General features: G+C 44.9%; 5 protein-coding genes and 1 long non-coding RNA gene across 10 annotated transcripts; 4 read left to right on the top strand and 2 right to left on the bottom strand.

The window, feature by feature from the left end:
- The first annotated feature begins 590 nt into the window (after nt 1-590).
- On the top strand, nt 591-2,615 carry LOC130688954 (beta-1,3-galactosyltransferase brn-like). Its single transcript, XM_057511972.2, has 3 exons — nt 591-1,806; nt 1,987-2,191; nt 2,299-2,615. The coding sequence occupies exons 1-3, from the start codon at nt 942-944 to the stop codon at nt 2,507-2,509; spliced, it is 1,281 nt and encodes a 426-aa protein (XP_057367955.1). The 5' UTR covers nt 591-941; the 3' UTR covers nt 2,510-2,615.
- Nucleotides 2,558-8,835, bottom strand: LOC130688952 (alpha-(1,3)-fucosyltransferase C-like). 5 transcript variants are annotated; one of them, XM_059496940.1, is made up of 12 exons: nt 8,476-8,835; nt 8,200-8,394; nt 6,297-8,121; nt 5,553-6,226; nt 5,275-5,415; nt 5,029-5,160; nt 4,642-4,937; nt 4,558-4,578; nt 3,412-3,523; nt 3,240-3,348; nt 2,932-3,154; nt 2,558-2,870 (listed from the first exon to the last, which is right to left on the bottom strand). In XM_059496940.1, exons 2-3 carry the CDS (start codon nt 8,353-8,355, stop codon nt 6,931-6,933), a joined length of 1,347 nt encoding a protein of 448 aa, XP_059352923.1. In that variant the 5' UTR covers nt 8,356-8,394; nt 8,476-8,835; the 3' UTR covers nt 2,558-2,870; nt 2,932-3,154; nt 3,240-3,348; nt 3,412-3,523; nt 4,558-4,578; nt 4,642-4,937; nt 5,029-5,160; nt 5,275-5,415; nt 5,553-6,226; nt 6,297-6,930. The 5 variants fall into 5 exon arrangements, with proteins under 5 accessions (XP_059352923.1, XP_059352925.1, XP_059352926.1 ...); XM_059496942.1 differs by having other exon boundaries at nt 3,262-3,348; XM_059496943.1 differs by having other exon boundaries at nt 3,240-3,340.
- Nucleotides 3,946-5,154, top strand: LOC130688957 (lactosylceramide 4-alpha-galactosyltransferase-like). The gene has a single exon (XM_057511976.2). It carries the CDS (start codon nt 3,946-3,948, stop codon nt 5,128-5,130), a length of 1,185 nt encoding a protein of 394 aa, XP_057367959.1. The 3' UTR covers nt 5,131-5,154.
- On the top strand, nt 5,367-6,775 carry LOC130688960 (glycoprotein-N-acetylgalactosamine 3-beta-galactosyltransferase 1-like). Its single transcript, XM_057511981.2, has 5 exons — nt 5,367-5,792; nt 5,854-5,995; nt 6,064-6,329; nt 6,403-6,572; nt 6,642-6,775. The coding sequence occupies exons 1-5, from the start codon at nt 5,420-5,422 to the stop codon at nt 6,750-6,752; spliced, it is 1,062 nt and encodes a 353-aa protein (XP_057367964.1). The 5' UTR covers nt 5,367-5,419; the 3' UTR covers nt 6,753-6,775.
- Nucleotides 8,836-9,993: 1,158 nt separating the features above from the next.
- LOC132088259 (uncharacterized) lies at nt 9,994-12,659 on the bottom strand. Its single transcript, XR_009421660.1, has 4 exons — nt 12,399-12,659; nt 11,923-12,182; nt 10,346-11,816; nt 9,994-10,279 (listed from the first exon to the last, which is right to left on the bottom strand). It is a non-coding gene; the product is annotated as an uncharacterized LOC132088259 (long non-coding RNA).
- Nucleotides 12,660-13,441: 782 nt separating this feature from the next.
- On the top strand, nt 13,442-14,942 carry LOC130689120 (probable methyltransferase-like protein 24). Its single transcript, XM_057512132.2, has one exon. The coding sequence runs from the start codon at nt 13,685-13,687 to the stop codon at nt 14,651-14,653; it is 969 nt and encodes a 322-aa protein (XP_057368115.1). The 5' UTR covers nt 13,442-13,684; the 3' UTR covers nt 14,654-14,942.
- The last annotated feature ends 346 nt before the right edge of the window (nt 14,943-15,288 follow it).

The following is a 15,288-nucleotide window of genomic DNA, read 5'->3' as shown; positions in this document are numbered from 1 at the left end:
TTATCCAATCAAAGGTGCAGCACACATGTGTATAGCTACTGTACACCCAAATTTGGCCGTCGTCCTCTCACACAACACGAAATGATAATCGTCCACTATATTGATTATATACCAATTATATAATCAATTTCCTGGGTGACTAGTGTAATCGTGTTTGATGCTTGTACAGTATATTTGTGGTGCTATAATACAATACGCGTAGACTGCCAAAAAATGTTTTAGGGCATTTCGGGGCTTTCGGGCTCAATTCATTGCCCATGTGACTAAAGTGCCATCAAAAAGCAATCTGCTAGACGAGCGATCATTTTCTTACAAAGCCAAACACGTAAGAACAAAGGGGTATCATACCAGTCCGTTGAGCTAAGGCAACGCTATAGACTCGTATATGTAGAAGAAGTCTGGCGGCGAATGACCATGAATCGTTGCTTGCTATACACGGCATCTGCATTTGAGCATAACAAAGCCTTTTCATGTTTCATTGGGGTACGACGTCCGAATCGGTTGTACTTGGAGCTTGAATTGGGACAACAAGGTCAAGCATAGAATGGGTATACGTAAATCAATTTCGCTTGCTCCTACCAGATGGACACGGTCCTTGCTTGGCAATCGTGCCTCCCTTCTACCTATAGCAGTTGAACAAAAGACTTTTGTCCGTTTGTTGCTCATTAACAGTCAGTTGCCCATCAAGTATTGGACTGAGAATAGATCGATCTTCGTGTCTTGGCGATCTGCTGCTATAGGTCTAGCTAATTGAAGATAACTAGAGCGAGTTAGTTAACGGACGGCTTTCGGCTGTTGGAAGGGCTCTATTCACAAGACCTATTTCAAGATATAGCCAATAGTCTTAGTTTCGTGCGTGCTTGTCGTGTCGACGTCGTTAGCGTCTTTGGAAACTAAGGCAACGTGAAGTGCATCTCTTTCAACGCAATTCACTGACTAACATGAATACCACCATAAGATTTCGCAAAAACTACCTTCTATTTTTTGCCACATTAATCGTCGTCTACATTACGACAGCGATGAAGAAAACGGACGTCGCCCAACCATCTTATGATGTCCTTATGCGGGATAATCAACACGGCCAGCCAATCGACCAACTGGAACAAATAGCTTCAATGTCAAACGAACAGAAGAGAACGTCGGACGAAAGCGTTTTGCTCGTCGGTCGTGAATATTTTCAATACTTAACCAAGCAATTTCATGAAACTCCTTATCCAGGAGTGGACATGTATACCCAGTACGTCGTGACTCGATTGCAACTGAAGCCTTTACGCGGCGTCGAAGCTTTACGACCCAATTTCGGGCCTGTGCTTAACGATGTCAAATCTTTCGGTTATCCCATCAAAATCTCTCCGTGTCGCGAAGACGCTGTCTACGAGCTTCCGAGGCTCTTTGTTGCCATCATTTCCGCCGTGAGTTATGTTGAAAAACGGCGCCTTATCCGCCAGACGTGGTTACGTCATTTGCGATCGCAGTCGGATTCAGGCTCGTCGATACAGCTAGTTGGCTTTGGTTTCGTCGTTGGACGGACTCATGACCGGGACTTACAGCTGAGAATCGAATCGGAGAGTTCAACGTACGGTGACATCCTTCAAATCGACATGGCCGATGTCTACAGCAATCTGACGCTGAAAACAGTGGGTCTGCTGAATTTCATCGGCGATCACTGTTCTCGCATCGATTTCGTATTAAAAGTTGACGACGACGTCTACGTCAACGCGAGAAACTTGGTAAGTCTCGTGAGACAACTCGACCCAGCCGAGAAGAGCGTGTACGGGACGTCGACGACCACTAAAGTACCAAGAGGTAATTGCAACGAATCTCTATCACTTAATGTAGTGGCTCTATGTTGCTGCCGCAATGTGATCGAGATATAGTTCTCTTCGTTCTTTTTCCTATATCTCTCGTCTACTTTATTTTGGTCAAAATATAGCCCAAGTGGTAATGCGCAGGCCAATCTTTATCGTCCCGTTTTGTTCTCTCTAGAGGGGAAATTCGCGCTTAGCAAGGAGATTTGGCCATGGTCGAACCTTCCGTTTTATTGCATGGGAGCTGCGGTATTGATACCTGCTAGTACGATCGATCCTTTATTAGCGGCTTGCCAAACGACGCCTTATTTTACCTTTGAGGATCTGTATCTCGTTGGACTGTGCACTAGCAAAGCCGGCATTAGAGTTCGCGATTCAGTCAGGTACTACTATATATTTTATCACTTTCTGAAAAAACAAAACAAAAAACAAACAGCTAAATCTATAGGTTTCTTTCATATTCGTATTTCTTATTAATTTTTAATTCAAGTTTATTAGGCGAAGATGCCAAACTCGTTCCGAAGCCGTGTTACGTGCAGGACACCATTACTTGGCTGACCAAGTCAGATGAACACTTCAACAACTCCAATTGGGCAACCGAAAGTTTTTACAAGAACGTAACCCCATGCTTTTTTAAAGGCCTCGACGGTACGAGAGAAGCTTCTGACCCCATGCAGGTTATTGAGTTTTCTTTCGACTGATTACAGCCTTCGAGCTAAAGCCGTTACCTGCAAGAATGTAGCGTCATGTAGTTATAAAGGAGCTTTATTATCCGAGGCTGTGTCAGCTGGTTAGGTTGCTAATACACACATACTGAAAAACTATGCATTCGAGCTAGTTGGAGAACTGTGAAAATGAAGCCTAAATCTGCCATGTCGAGGCTATTGATGACAACAGACATCAACAAGACGGGAAAGATTTCTTGCTGTTGGCGCGCTGTAAACGACTGGATGATATACGATGGAGACGCTGACGAATGGAATTTAATATTTGAAATGCTATTCTCCAATTGGTAAAATGCGGCCACTTTCTTCCATTTACGACCAAGTATGTTCCCATCGCCTTCGCAAAATCATCGACTATTTAACAATTGACATCGAATTCAACGTATAGGTTGACTTACCCGATATGAAGGCGTCCGGGCATGTTGTCCAAAGTAGCCCATTTAAGCACAGAAATTCACACCAACTTTGAGTCTTCGGTGGAACAGCATCATGACTGGGTTAAGCTTCGATGGATCAAGATCGTCCGCTTCGATTCCGAATAGAATCCATGGGACGTTGGTAGTTTCACGCGATTTCCATTGCTGGGATTTTTGGGATACGAGATTGCATGGTGTAACGATTCTGGATGGAAAATACGCCCAGCAAGAGAATTAAACTTTTCAACAGAAACCCAGCACGTTATAGGTAGACGCCACCGTTAGCCTACATGTCATACGAGTTCAACGCACTAGTATGTGGAATGGCAAGCGGGAAGTGGAGACAGCGGCGCCAGACCAGAGTTACAGACGTTTTTGGTAGCCTATGTATCTAAAAATCTTCAAGAATTAACTACTATTTACCTGTTCCCACTCAAATCGAATTCAAATTGTATCAATTACTTTACGAAGAATCTTCTTTTACCAAGGCCATTGTATCTGTTCAAGGATGGCAAGAAGTTGGCAGTCATTATTGTCTCGTTGGCATTGGAATGTTGGACCATGATTCCTCAGTCTGTAAAAATATGAAATCGCTCATTAATCTGTCATTAGCCCCACAGGTAAGAAACCCCTTCACATTTCGATATAAAAAAAAACAAAATGCCTAAAGGGTTCGGTGGTCGTTGATGAGACTTTGATTGCATTGAATATGAAATTCAAACCAATCAATTACAAAATTTTTTTTTTTTTTTTCACATTTCGAAGCCCATAACGTAGCTTGAGGGGATTCAATCAAAATTCTAAAAGAAAAAACGTAGATTATGAGTGAAATTTAAATCAAATTCAATTTACATCCCGACTTCGTTTTAAAAGAACGTAGCCTTTGGCTTTTCCTTTCGTTCGCTCTTTGTATAGCAGGACTTGTATGTCGGTGTGCGTTTGACGTGTGTATAGCTTCACGAGCTTCGAGATTTCGTTCGATCGTGAACGGTCGTCATGTTTTGTCGTTCCAATCCAAGTAAGCTGTGCAAATCACTGTGCATAAATTGTGCGAATCGTTGCAAGAAAGAAAGCCTCTTGTTTCTCTTCCTATTTTTCATTATCTTTTCCATCCAGAAGATTTCGCGTTACACTTTTGAAGATTCACGCCAGTCATTGCTATGCGTCGACACGAATATTCCTGCAGTCACTCCACCATTGGCAGACGGCCTAATCATGGCACCGAATCTTCGGCCAAATCGATGGACACCTTTCAACGCCACTTCCAGTAACGACACGATCAATCGACGGATCTTCTTTCACGAGACGAGCGGTCGCTATCAACTCAACTTGCAACAATGTTGCGCTGTCGAATCAGCGGCCAAACACAATCCCGATCGACCTGTCCAGCTCTTCATCCGGCCACTAAAAGATAGTTGTCCTGGTAACGGCCTATCGTCTAGTCACCCATCGTCATTGTTCCACAATCCACCGTGGTTAGATGTACTGTCCCACTACCCTAACGTGGCAGCCATTTTACTCAACGAAGATCACTATTTCAGTGGAACGCCGTTACAGGATTGGTACAGGGCCGGCCAATGGCTCAAGAGCCAACACGAAATCGCTCACCTGTCCGATTACATCCGCATCCTGACGTTGTACAAAGGGGGTGGTTTATATTTAGACACTGACATTCTAACTCTGAAACCTTACCAAGGTGACGTGTTCCGTAATTGTTTGGTGTACGGCAGCAGCAGACTGGAAGTGTTTAGCAACGGGGTGATGCACCTGGAACGCGGCCACTGGTTGTCTGCCGAACTCGTCCGATTATTGGCCGTCGAATACGATCCGGAAGCGTATGCTTATCACGGGCCGGCACTAGTGGGTGAAATCATGAGCAGGATGTGCGGTGTAGTGGCGGGCAATTCAAAAAGCAATCAATGCGAAGATGTCAAACTTTTGTCCGATCGATTTTTCTATCCGGTTGAGGCTCCCTTTTCCGACGCCATCTTTAACGAGAATGAAAACAAGACGGACGTGAATACGTTAATCAAAATACGGAAAGCTTACGGTCTTCATTTGTGGAATTCGTTGGCTTACGTCCACAAACCAGTTCGTATTGATTCGAATCAAATTTTCTCGATTCTCGCACGACAGCATTGTCCGCTAACCGTTTCGAGAGCCTCGGATTTCCAATCGTAAACGGAGGTTTTTTTTCGTTTCTAATCGCACCTTTGATGTAAAACGTATCAATATACATTAAAAACATGGTTGCCTTATCTAACTTTAATGTTTCTGAAGAAAGAGGTTCTATATTGAAAAAGGGAATTTGAAAATAGTTTTTACCGTAGCGACGCACTGGCCCGCGGCATTTCATTTGCCTTCGGGTCACAGGAAACAAACAGACACTCGGCTGATTGTGCTGATGTAGAAAAGTTAGACAATCAGTCGCTTTTGAATCGTCTAAAGTATTAGCGCAGTCCTGGACTAAATGATACAAATGCTCAGAAATTACAAAGTGGTGGTGGGTCGAACTTTTCTTTCGTGTAAAGGATTCTCAGCTGGAATCGGAGTTGGTTTTACCCTTGGCGTTTCGGTTGCCATTTATTTCTTCGGTTACTCACCTTGTTACAATCACGGTGTCTTCCGTACTCACTGGCAAGGCCACGGTGGCGACACAATAAATTTCACAACAGAGGCAGGATTACAAATGAGTGACACATCCAGCGCAATGTCACTGAAGAAACGAGACCGAATTCTCTGCTGGATCGTCACGTCTCCCAAAACTCACAACAGAGCTCGTCTAATTAGAGAAACTTGGGGCAAACGTTGCGACACCTTACTATTCATGAGTTCTGCTCAAGGTAAATCAAAATTTGAAGTGAAATTCGGATTGCTGGAACTCGCACTTTCAAACATTAAAAGATGAGGTATTACCTGATGCCATCGTCTTACCCGTGAACGATACCTACGCCAATTTATGGGGCAAGACCAAAGAGGCTCTCAAATACATTTACACGTATCACTTGAACGAAGCTGATTGGTTCTACAAGGCCGATGATGACACGTAAAGACCATTTCTCGGTGAAAGTTGCAGCAATGTTGAGCTTTAGTTACTTTGCCGTGTTAAATTAGGTACGCTGTGATGGAGAACATGCGTCACTTGCTGTCCTCCTACGATGCTGCAAAACCAACCCATTTCGGATTTAGGTACGAAAATCCCAACAACGGCAAGCATTTCATGTCCGGTGGATCGGGTTACGTTTTGACGAAAGAAGCCGTACGTCGGTTCGTCGAACTGGGCATTGGCAATGTCACGAACGAAGTGGAAATGACATCTTTTGCTAATAAAACTAATGCTTGCTCACCTGGTCACAAAGGACTTGAGGATGCCAAGTTAGGTACACCATCCATTTTGTCCAATGATTCGTGCAGTGCTGGACAACCATACAAAACTGTTTGTACTTGTTGCAGGAAGCTGTTTAGAAAAGTTGAACGTGGCAGCTGGAGATTCTCGTGATGAGAACGAAGAGGAACGTTTTCTACCGTTTAGCCTGGAAGAAATGATATGCGGCCATTTGAAATACAAACCTGAAGATTATTGGATGCTGCGTGAATGGTCGTTCTATTTTCCGCTCAAACAGGTCAGTATTACTAAGTGTGTCGTGAACAGTACGGTCACTATGGTTCCATTGTTGGTCAATGAAATTTAGGACATGAAATGCTGCTCACAACACGCCGTGGCCTTCCACTACGTCAAGGATTACCAACTGAAAGTATACGAATACCTGATTTACAAGTTACGACTCCATACGAACCCGTAACGGATGTGCTGAACCCAATGAGAAACGACGTAAACACTTATTGTGTACGCGTTCAACTGGTTCAACAAAAAACTGTACATATTTATGGAAATACAATCTTTTGTTAGTCATACTCACACTTCTCACCTTGTAATTCTTACATAGGAAAGTATATGGCTCTCTTTAATTCTTTCATCGTTTACACATTGATCTGTAGCAATCCTTTAAGGAAATCATACCCAGAATGACAGGGTATGTCCTTATGAAACCACCAATCGGTTAGATCTTTGTAAACTTTAGCAAGTTGATTGGGATCGTTGAGTTTCTTGCAAAGCTCACACCAACCGTCGGCCGGTCGACTCACCACTTCGTAATCCTTTTTCCAGTCAAAGTATTTCAAGTAGAGGCCGTCGTTTTCATGAAGCAGCTTCAGATAATTAGCCAAGGCTTTGGGAGAAACGAAATCTGCGGCATCGATGTAGGACAATGGTGGAGCGTAGGCGGAATAATCGGCTCCTCCGTAGACGACGGGAACAATGTCGGACGCCAGGGCTCGGTAGAATTTCTCTGAAACGTAATCGGCGCAAATGGCGTTCTCGGCAGCCACGTAGAACTTGTAGCTGTCCAGCAACTTGTCGCACTTTTCGCTCCTCGAAGGCATGCATTTGAGCGGACCACATCCACCGTAAATGTCGATGGGCACGTGTTGGCCAACCAGTTGGAAATATTTTTCTCTGAGGCTGTCGGAGTGGCAGCGAGACACAAACCAAGCGAGTAATTTCTTCTTTTTGGCTAAAATTGGGAGACTTTTGGAACGGTTTGAGAATGGCGTCATTAGGGAGGCTGGATCAGCTGGTAGTGTACCCGGTGTGAGTCTGATGGGCATGCTAGAAGGTGGGAGACTCGCATCCGCCCGCCTTCTAAGTGAACCGTACGGCCGGACATCGTAAATGTCAGAATCTCTTCGATAAGTCATGGTCCAATTAAAGAAATGTTTAGTTTGGGTGAACATGGGGTAGTCCTCAAACTCGACCATTGTTTCGTAATTGTAAAAAATGAATCGCTGGTGCGGTCGACGATGTCGTGGGTCTGGCAAATCATTTTCATCGAAATCGTTGGCATGAAAAATGATTGCATCGCTGACATTGAACAGCGTCCGATCGGCCGTCAAGACGCAATTTCGTACTGGACAACCAGCTTCAGCAAAGCCTTCCTGTCCCAGTTTGAATTCGTAATCTCTTGTGCCGAAATACTGAGTCCAGAACAAAATCAGTCTGCCGATTTTGTCTCTCGCAGTCTCTCGTTCGGGCGTCTTGACGTCATTCGATTTGACCATTGCCTCACCTCGATTGGCTGAGACAATGGATCTTTTCATTCTCTTATCTTCTTCCTAAATAAAAATTCAGCAAACAATTAACGTAAAAGTACCAGACTGGTATTAAAGAAAAGTCAATCGAATTTCGTATACCGAAACGTTTGCGTAGAGGATAACACAACATACGAGAAAAACGGCACAAGCTAGGGTACTGAGCAGCACATGTTGGGTGTTGGCCATTGTTCTCCCCGGGCAGCCAAGGCGGAGTCTCCGACTGGCCAGCAACGTCAGTTTCTTGGCGTTTTTCATCGCGTATCGCTCGCACCTGAACTTGGCTCGTCGGCTTTCCTAGAACAACGAATCAACAAGACGACGGTAGGATTCAGTTTAAGCGAGTCGTGACAGTTGTCCTTCATTTAAGAAACTTACAATTAGTTAGGCACTATCCGATTCGAAGACAATTTCAAAATCCGCTAGTTTTACTTGGAGTGCGCACACTGTTAAGTAGATGGTAGACGGCGCTTAAGTGCGCCACAATAGAAAGCCAAGTTTTCCACTGAAGGCGGAGCTCTCCGTGTTGTGCCCAGTTGAAGGCATTCCTCTTTTCCCCTCCAGCAGTCCAGCACAATTGGTGTCGCAAGACGCCCTCCAAAAATGACGACAATGACCACAACAAGAAAACAGACCAAATATTTTGTTGCGGTAAGTTAAAAACCCATTTAAGCTCATAGACATTAACCAGTATTCAACCAATAAATTTTGATGAAATGACGTTAAAACGTGTGCAGCGATCGTACAGGATAACGCAGGCGATCATCGCTCCGGCAGTCGCCATCATCCTCACCTGTCACCTGTGGCTGATTGCATTCCCCTCTCGTGAGCTGACAAACGCCGTCAGCCAGGACCAATCAAAGGGCCAGTCGGCAGTACACACCGTAAACATCGTCCAATGGCGACACGGTTATCTCGAGGCCATTGATAATCGACGCATCGTTATGCACGAAACGAGTGGGCGCGGCTGTTTGAGCGCCAGGCAAAGCTGCGCCATCGAATCAGCTGCTAGGAACAATCCTGACCGTCCGGTTCAGCTGCTCATGCGACAGCCATTCATGAGCAACGGATCTCGGTCAGACGCTTGGTTCATCGTGATGCGACGTTACAGCAACGTTGAAATCATCCGGCTGTCAGACGAAACTCAATACTTCAACAACACGGCCCTCTTTGGCTGGTACCAGGCAGCAAAATGGCGCCATCATGGCACTCAATTGTCAGAGTATTTTCGCTCCGTTTCCCTATTCAGAGGTGGCGGCCTCTTGCTCGACTTGGATAGCGTCGTCACGATCAAGCCTCTGAACTGGTTGAAGTGGAGCAATTTTTTCGTCGTCAAGCGCAGCGATCGAAACAGTTTGGATGGTAGAGTTACCGTTCACATGTTGCATTTAGTCCACGGTCATCATTTGATCGACGAAGTGATCCTGAATATGGCCAACATGGATTCGAAGGAGGCACCGAATGGCAGGCGGTTTGGGGCGGCGATAGAGGCCAGCATGGGTCGAATATGCGGGGGCAATGAACCGGATAAACATTTTGAAAATCGATGTCTAGATGTCCGATTGATTGACCAAGACCATGTCTTCTTACCACCTCTAAGTTCATTTCGTTGGCGTCGGTCGAGACTCGCGATAACTACCGGAACTGAAAACGAAACGATCAAAAAATCTATAGAAGACCACGATGCTGTTTTGGTGACGTGGAATTCAATGGGGAAGATGAAACGAAATTTACGTGATTCGGTGTACTCGAGTCTGTTGGCGGAACATTGTCCATTCACGTTCGCCGCATCCAACAACTTCCCCTGTTCATAATGCAATCATAATACACGCGTTAATAAAATTATCCAAATGAAAAATTACTCTTTTGTTTTTTTTTTTGTAGCAATTTAGGAAATGATGCGTTCAAGGTCCAAGGCCGGAATGCCTTGTTTTTTAGTTGCAGGGCATCATCAAAGCCGAGAGTTCATTGCAAAAGGCCAGCAATAGCCTCATGTTCCGCCGGTTCACCTTGAGCGCACAATGACTTTGGATTCAACCAAAAATGAAATTATACCTTGATTTTTTTTTTTTGTTGTTTTTTTTTTTTTAAAGCTGCAATCATTCGTCCGACTCGCAACTGCGAAGCAGTAAAAACCAGTCGCCTTTTCCCGTTTCTCCTTGATCGTTGTCTTTGATTTCGACTGTTAAATAAAAAAACAAACAAATACAGGGCAATCCAATATGTCTTTTTGGCTATTTTTAATTACCGTTGTGTACGGAGGTGTCAACCATTCGGATGGATTCGCCGACATGCCGCAACCTTTGGCCGGCACCAACACTTACCAGCTGCGAATGCCTGGTGCCATCCCCACCGTGGTAAGTCTTTGCCAACTGCAATCGCAGTACAGTTTATCGACGATGAAGTGATAACCAAAAAATGAAATGCCCAGGATGACGATTACATCTGCACAGCATTCAAATTGAAACCCGAGAAAGAAATGTACATTACCCAATTCCGGGTGGAGGGGACAGCCGAACGCGCTCACCACATGATTCTCAGCGGATGCGCTGGCGACATGTCGGACTCACCCACACCCTCTTGGTAAACATTCCCAAACTGCAATTTCTTGATCTATTTTTCGAACGGCACATATTCGTTCGTTTCTGATTTTGAAAAATTGCCCGAAGGAAATGTGGCTCTCACGGAACTGGCAAAGTGTCGTGTTCGGGACCGACGAGAATCTTGTACGCCTGGGCCAAAAACGCCGATGGAACTCGTTTGCCTCCATCAGTTGGCTTCCGCATTGGCGGCACTGGCAAATCCAGAGTCAAGTACCTGATCATTCAGGTGCATTACGCCAACAAGCTGGCGCCAGGAGTGCGGGATTACACCGGATTGGATCTCGAGATCACCAGTGAACCGTACGTACCTGACACTGTGAATATTTTGAATGGTCATTCGATGAACAACCTTGAACTTCTTACATCGATCAGGCAAAAATACATTGCTGGCATTTTGTTAATGTTGGCCCTGCCCGAGATCCCACCTCATCAAGCTGGTATGACATTCAAGTGAATTGCCAGCCATATTAGATGAACAATTTTCCCATTTTTCGTGGATTCAGTTGTCAATTCCGACATTTGCTGCCCGATCGACACGGCGGTTCCTATTCACGTGTTTGCGGCCCGCGTTCACGCTCACGGGCTGGGCACGGTCGTCACCAGCTACAAGTACAATCCCAAGGTATACTCTGTTTGTCATGGATCTCTTCTTCCGCCCATTTTTAAATTCGCCCATACTTGTGTGTACAGACGCGAGCGACAGAGCTGATGGTCAAAGGCAATCCGCAATGGCCACAGGCGTTTTATCCGACAACGCGCGAATTCGCCATGACCAAAGGAGACGAGATTCTAATGAGATGCACATACAGTTCACTCGGCAAAAATACCTTTACTTATGCAGGTGGGCGCTGATTTTTTCCTTGAATTTCCATCATCCAAAAATGAGATTTGTGGCTCGATGAATAGGTCTGTCGTCGTCCGACGAGATGTGCAACGTGTACATGATGTACTACACGGACGCCGATAACGGCACGGAATTCCAGTCGTGCGGATACTTGTGCAATGAAGAACAAAATCGAGCCTATCCGATTGATTCTATTCAACCGCTTCCACCCAATCCAGTGCTGGAGGCTTACGCGATCCACGGCAAAATGAACCACCAACTGCGCACCAATTCTACAACAATTGGCGAAGAAAAGCCGATCACTCACGACATCGTCGACCATCACAAGAGCGAAGAAAATCAATTGCGAAATCAGTCACTAACTGAAGAGCAAGATACCTTCCAGTTGGCCACTCAAGTCCATGACGGGCATCAAACTGCGGAGGAGCCGACGAAACCTGAGCAGCCATCGGTGATGAGCGTCGTTCCTGGAACGGAGGAGACCCTCAGTGAAAAGGAGAACGAAGCGATGAGCAAAACGGCCAACCAGGACGGGGCTGTCAAAAAGAAACGACGTGAGGATCACTTTTGGTCCATTTTGTTCTTTATTCGTCGCCTCTTTTCTTAGATGTTGATTTTAGCACCGTCAAGGTGAGCACCTAATACAACACGTTGATTCAAGTGATGGCTTACGTAAAAATAAACACTCGAGAAAGCAAATTTAATAGCATTTGTCGCTTGCAACTGCAAGAATCTATTGTTGTTTTTGTTCGATTTTATTGTTACTTGGAAATTCAAATGTTGAACACGCGTCACGGCTTGACGATTCGTGTCAATTTGGCATTCGTCAAATTAGATGAGGCTCGGTCACTTACCTGTGGCCTTTCGATGTCCATTGCCACCACGTCATCGGCCTTTCAGATGCGTCAGTTTCATGTTGTTTGTACAGTACGCCGTGCATTCACGTCCAGTTGTACGACGAAAGCCAGAAAAATTCAAGACTGACAGATGTATGCTGTTCACACTATCGAAATCTAGCGCTGCAAGACGTCAACACTCTTCTCTGCCATTCGAGAAATGTGTCGACACTTGTTTTTAGAAAATTAGGGGGCGTCGTCCTGTCACCAGTTTCGTACCTATCGCCATCTTTATCGAGAATGTTCTCTCTGTCCGTTGTTGCCACGTCGGGACAAACTAAATTCGTGCGCTGGAACAACGGTTTAACCAACTGCGCACGAATTCTACAATTAGCGAAAAAAAAAAAAAAAAGAATACCGATAACTGAGGAGACTGTCGACCGTGACGTGAGAGTGGAAACCCCCTGACAAAACCATCACAAGTTCAACGGCAAGAAGATATTTTCCCCGTTAGCCAGTGGATGTCCACCATGGGCATCAGCATCCGGAAGAACCGAAACAAAAAAGCAACGACTTGATGACATTTTCCGTCCATTTTGTTCCTTTTTTCATCGTTCCTTTAAGTAAATCATGTATTATCGTTGTTAGGGTGCGCCCTTAATATAGTGCACTTGTCTTATTGTGACGACGTTGTTCAAAATAAACATTTTGGAGACGATTACTTGGTCTGTTGTTTTTCAAAATTCTCAATGGATCAGATTGTCAAAACATGCATATATTTAACTTTTACTTGGGAATTGGAATACACGCCGATTTTTACGTGCCATTTTGGAAATTTTTTTCTACTCGCCGTTGTATTATAAAAAAAAAAAAAAAAATGAAGAGAAAAAACGGACGAGAATCCCCAGCAAAACTGACTGAAACCATGATGCCTTAGTTGAGTCCGAGTACCCTCAAAAGTAACGCCCAGCATCGGTTCAACTTCAGTATTCTGACCAGCAGCATTTTTCCTGTTGCTTGTGAAAAACGATCGCCAGCCAGTCTATCTGTCGGGGCACGCCGGCCCCGAGGAAAGGAGCCTGAAACTCTTCGAAAGGTGTACAGGCGGAGCCACACACCGAAGTAAATGTAAGGAACGTACTTGTTATTACACAAGAGGCGCTACACACGAAGCCGTTTCTTACAAGAGGTAGACACGATGTTGAGTATGTAACAAAAAGAGCTATAAACGCTTGTACGCAGCCTCTCTCGAGCAAACGAACGGCTACTGTAACGAGTGCTTCTTTTTTGTTATAGTTTTCACCATGAACAGGAAAACGATGTGTCCCTCGTTCAATTTGGTCAATGCAAACCGAAAAGCCAGCGTGATTTTTATGGCGATGATTGTTGCCGTTATCGTGACGTGGTTGGTTCACCGCAATCCTCGTCCGCTCCATGATGAGGCGCAAAAGGATCACGTGTCATCGTCACAAACTGCCTGTATCGATGGTCACGACCCTTGGACCAACAGCAAGAAATCAACCGAATCGATGTCAGCCCAAGAGATGTATCAATATTTGCGTTGGACCAACAGTTCTGCTTGCCAAAACGCTGTCGATATCGGATTCAGCGTCATGGATTATAAAGGCGTGATCGCTTCCGATGGCAACAAAGCCGTTTGCTTTGATAGGTCCATCACACCCGATGCGGGCAATTGTTTGGTCTACTCTTTTGGCATCAACAACGAATGGTCTTTCGAGGACGCTATGGCCAAATTCAGCTGCCAAGTTTACGCTTTCGATCCATCGATGAACGTCAGCGATCACGATCGAAGTCAGTTCATCCATTTCTTCCGTCTCGGTCTGGACGGCCAAGATAGATTGCATCCTAGCAAAGGATGGCAAATGAGAACCGTCACGTCCATCTACGACATGCTGAAAAGCCAACACGGAGAATTGGCGCTCATCGACGTCCTGAAAATCGACGTTGAATTCGCCGAATGGGACGCCCTACCACAAATGGCGAATTCCGGTTTCCTTGCCGACAAAGTCAAACAGCTGGTCGTTGAGATTCACTTAGAAGCTGACGTTCCGTTGCAAGTCTTACGCCACCGGGTTCAAATCATCAGGAATCTAGAAGCCAAAGTTCAAGGGTCGGTCGGAGGATTTGTTCGATTCAGTTCACGACCCAATCCGTTCTTCCCAATTCCTGCGCAGGTATCGCAATACAAGAAAGGTGAAATCTTTATTGATCTGGCATGGTACAACTCCAGGTACTTTTTACCGATCGTTTAGCGGCCATCTTCCTCTGCATATACACCTGCCATACTTCCCCTGGCTCTCTCTCACCTCCTTGCGCTGTTGAAATGCAAACAGTTTTTCCATTCATGAAGCTCATAATGTTCTTGCAAAAATATACGGCATGTACAGCAAGAACATGCGTTTCCTTAATGAAAGAGCAAAGTTATACGTCCATGAAACTAGCAGACAAATTCATTTGATTTGGAGGCATAATGAAGGGTGTGTTGCTTACCATCAATCTCCGTCACGCCCAGTATTGATGTATGAACAGCGAAGAAATTTGGATGAAATTGGCTCGATAAAAGGTGTGCGATTTATCAAGTGTTTCGTCGCTGTCTAAACTGGCCGCGTCTCGAACAAATTATTATTGATTGATTTTTTTTTATTAAACGAGAATGAATTTCAACAGAGTATGCCGATCTAATAAATCGGGCATTGAAGTGTCAAAAGAATTTCACAGTGTTTTTGTTTTATCAATTATTCTGTATTATTGTATGTTGTGGACAATGAATCAGTTCAACGGCAATGTGTGCCATGTGTCACCTACGTCGTATCGGTCAGCTGCACCTTCTCTGGATGCACTGCGCAATTAAAAAAGGCCAAGGTCCATCAAAAACAAAATGCTCGTC

This window comes from Daphnia carinata, chromosome 9 (genome assembly GCF_022539665.2).
Source record: "Daphnia carinata strain CSIRO-1 chromosome 9, CSIRO_AGI_Dcar_HiC_V3, whole genome shotgun sequence".
In the NCBI taxonomy this organism is placed as follows: Eukaryota; Metazoa; Arthropoda; class Branchiopoda; order Diplostraca; family Daphniidae; genus Daphnia; species Daphnia carinata.
Note: the sequence above shows the minus strand (reverse complement) of the source record. Positions and strands in the feature narration are given on the sequence as shown.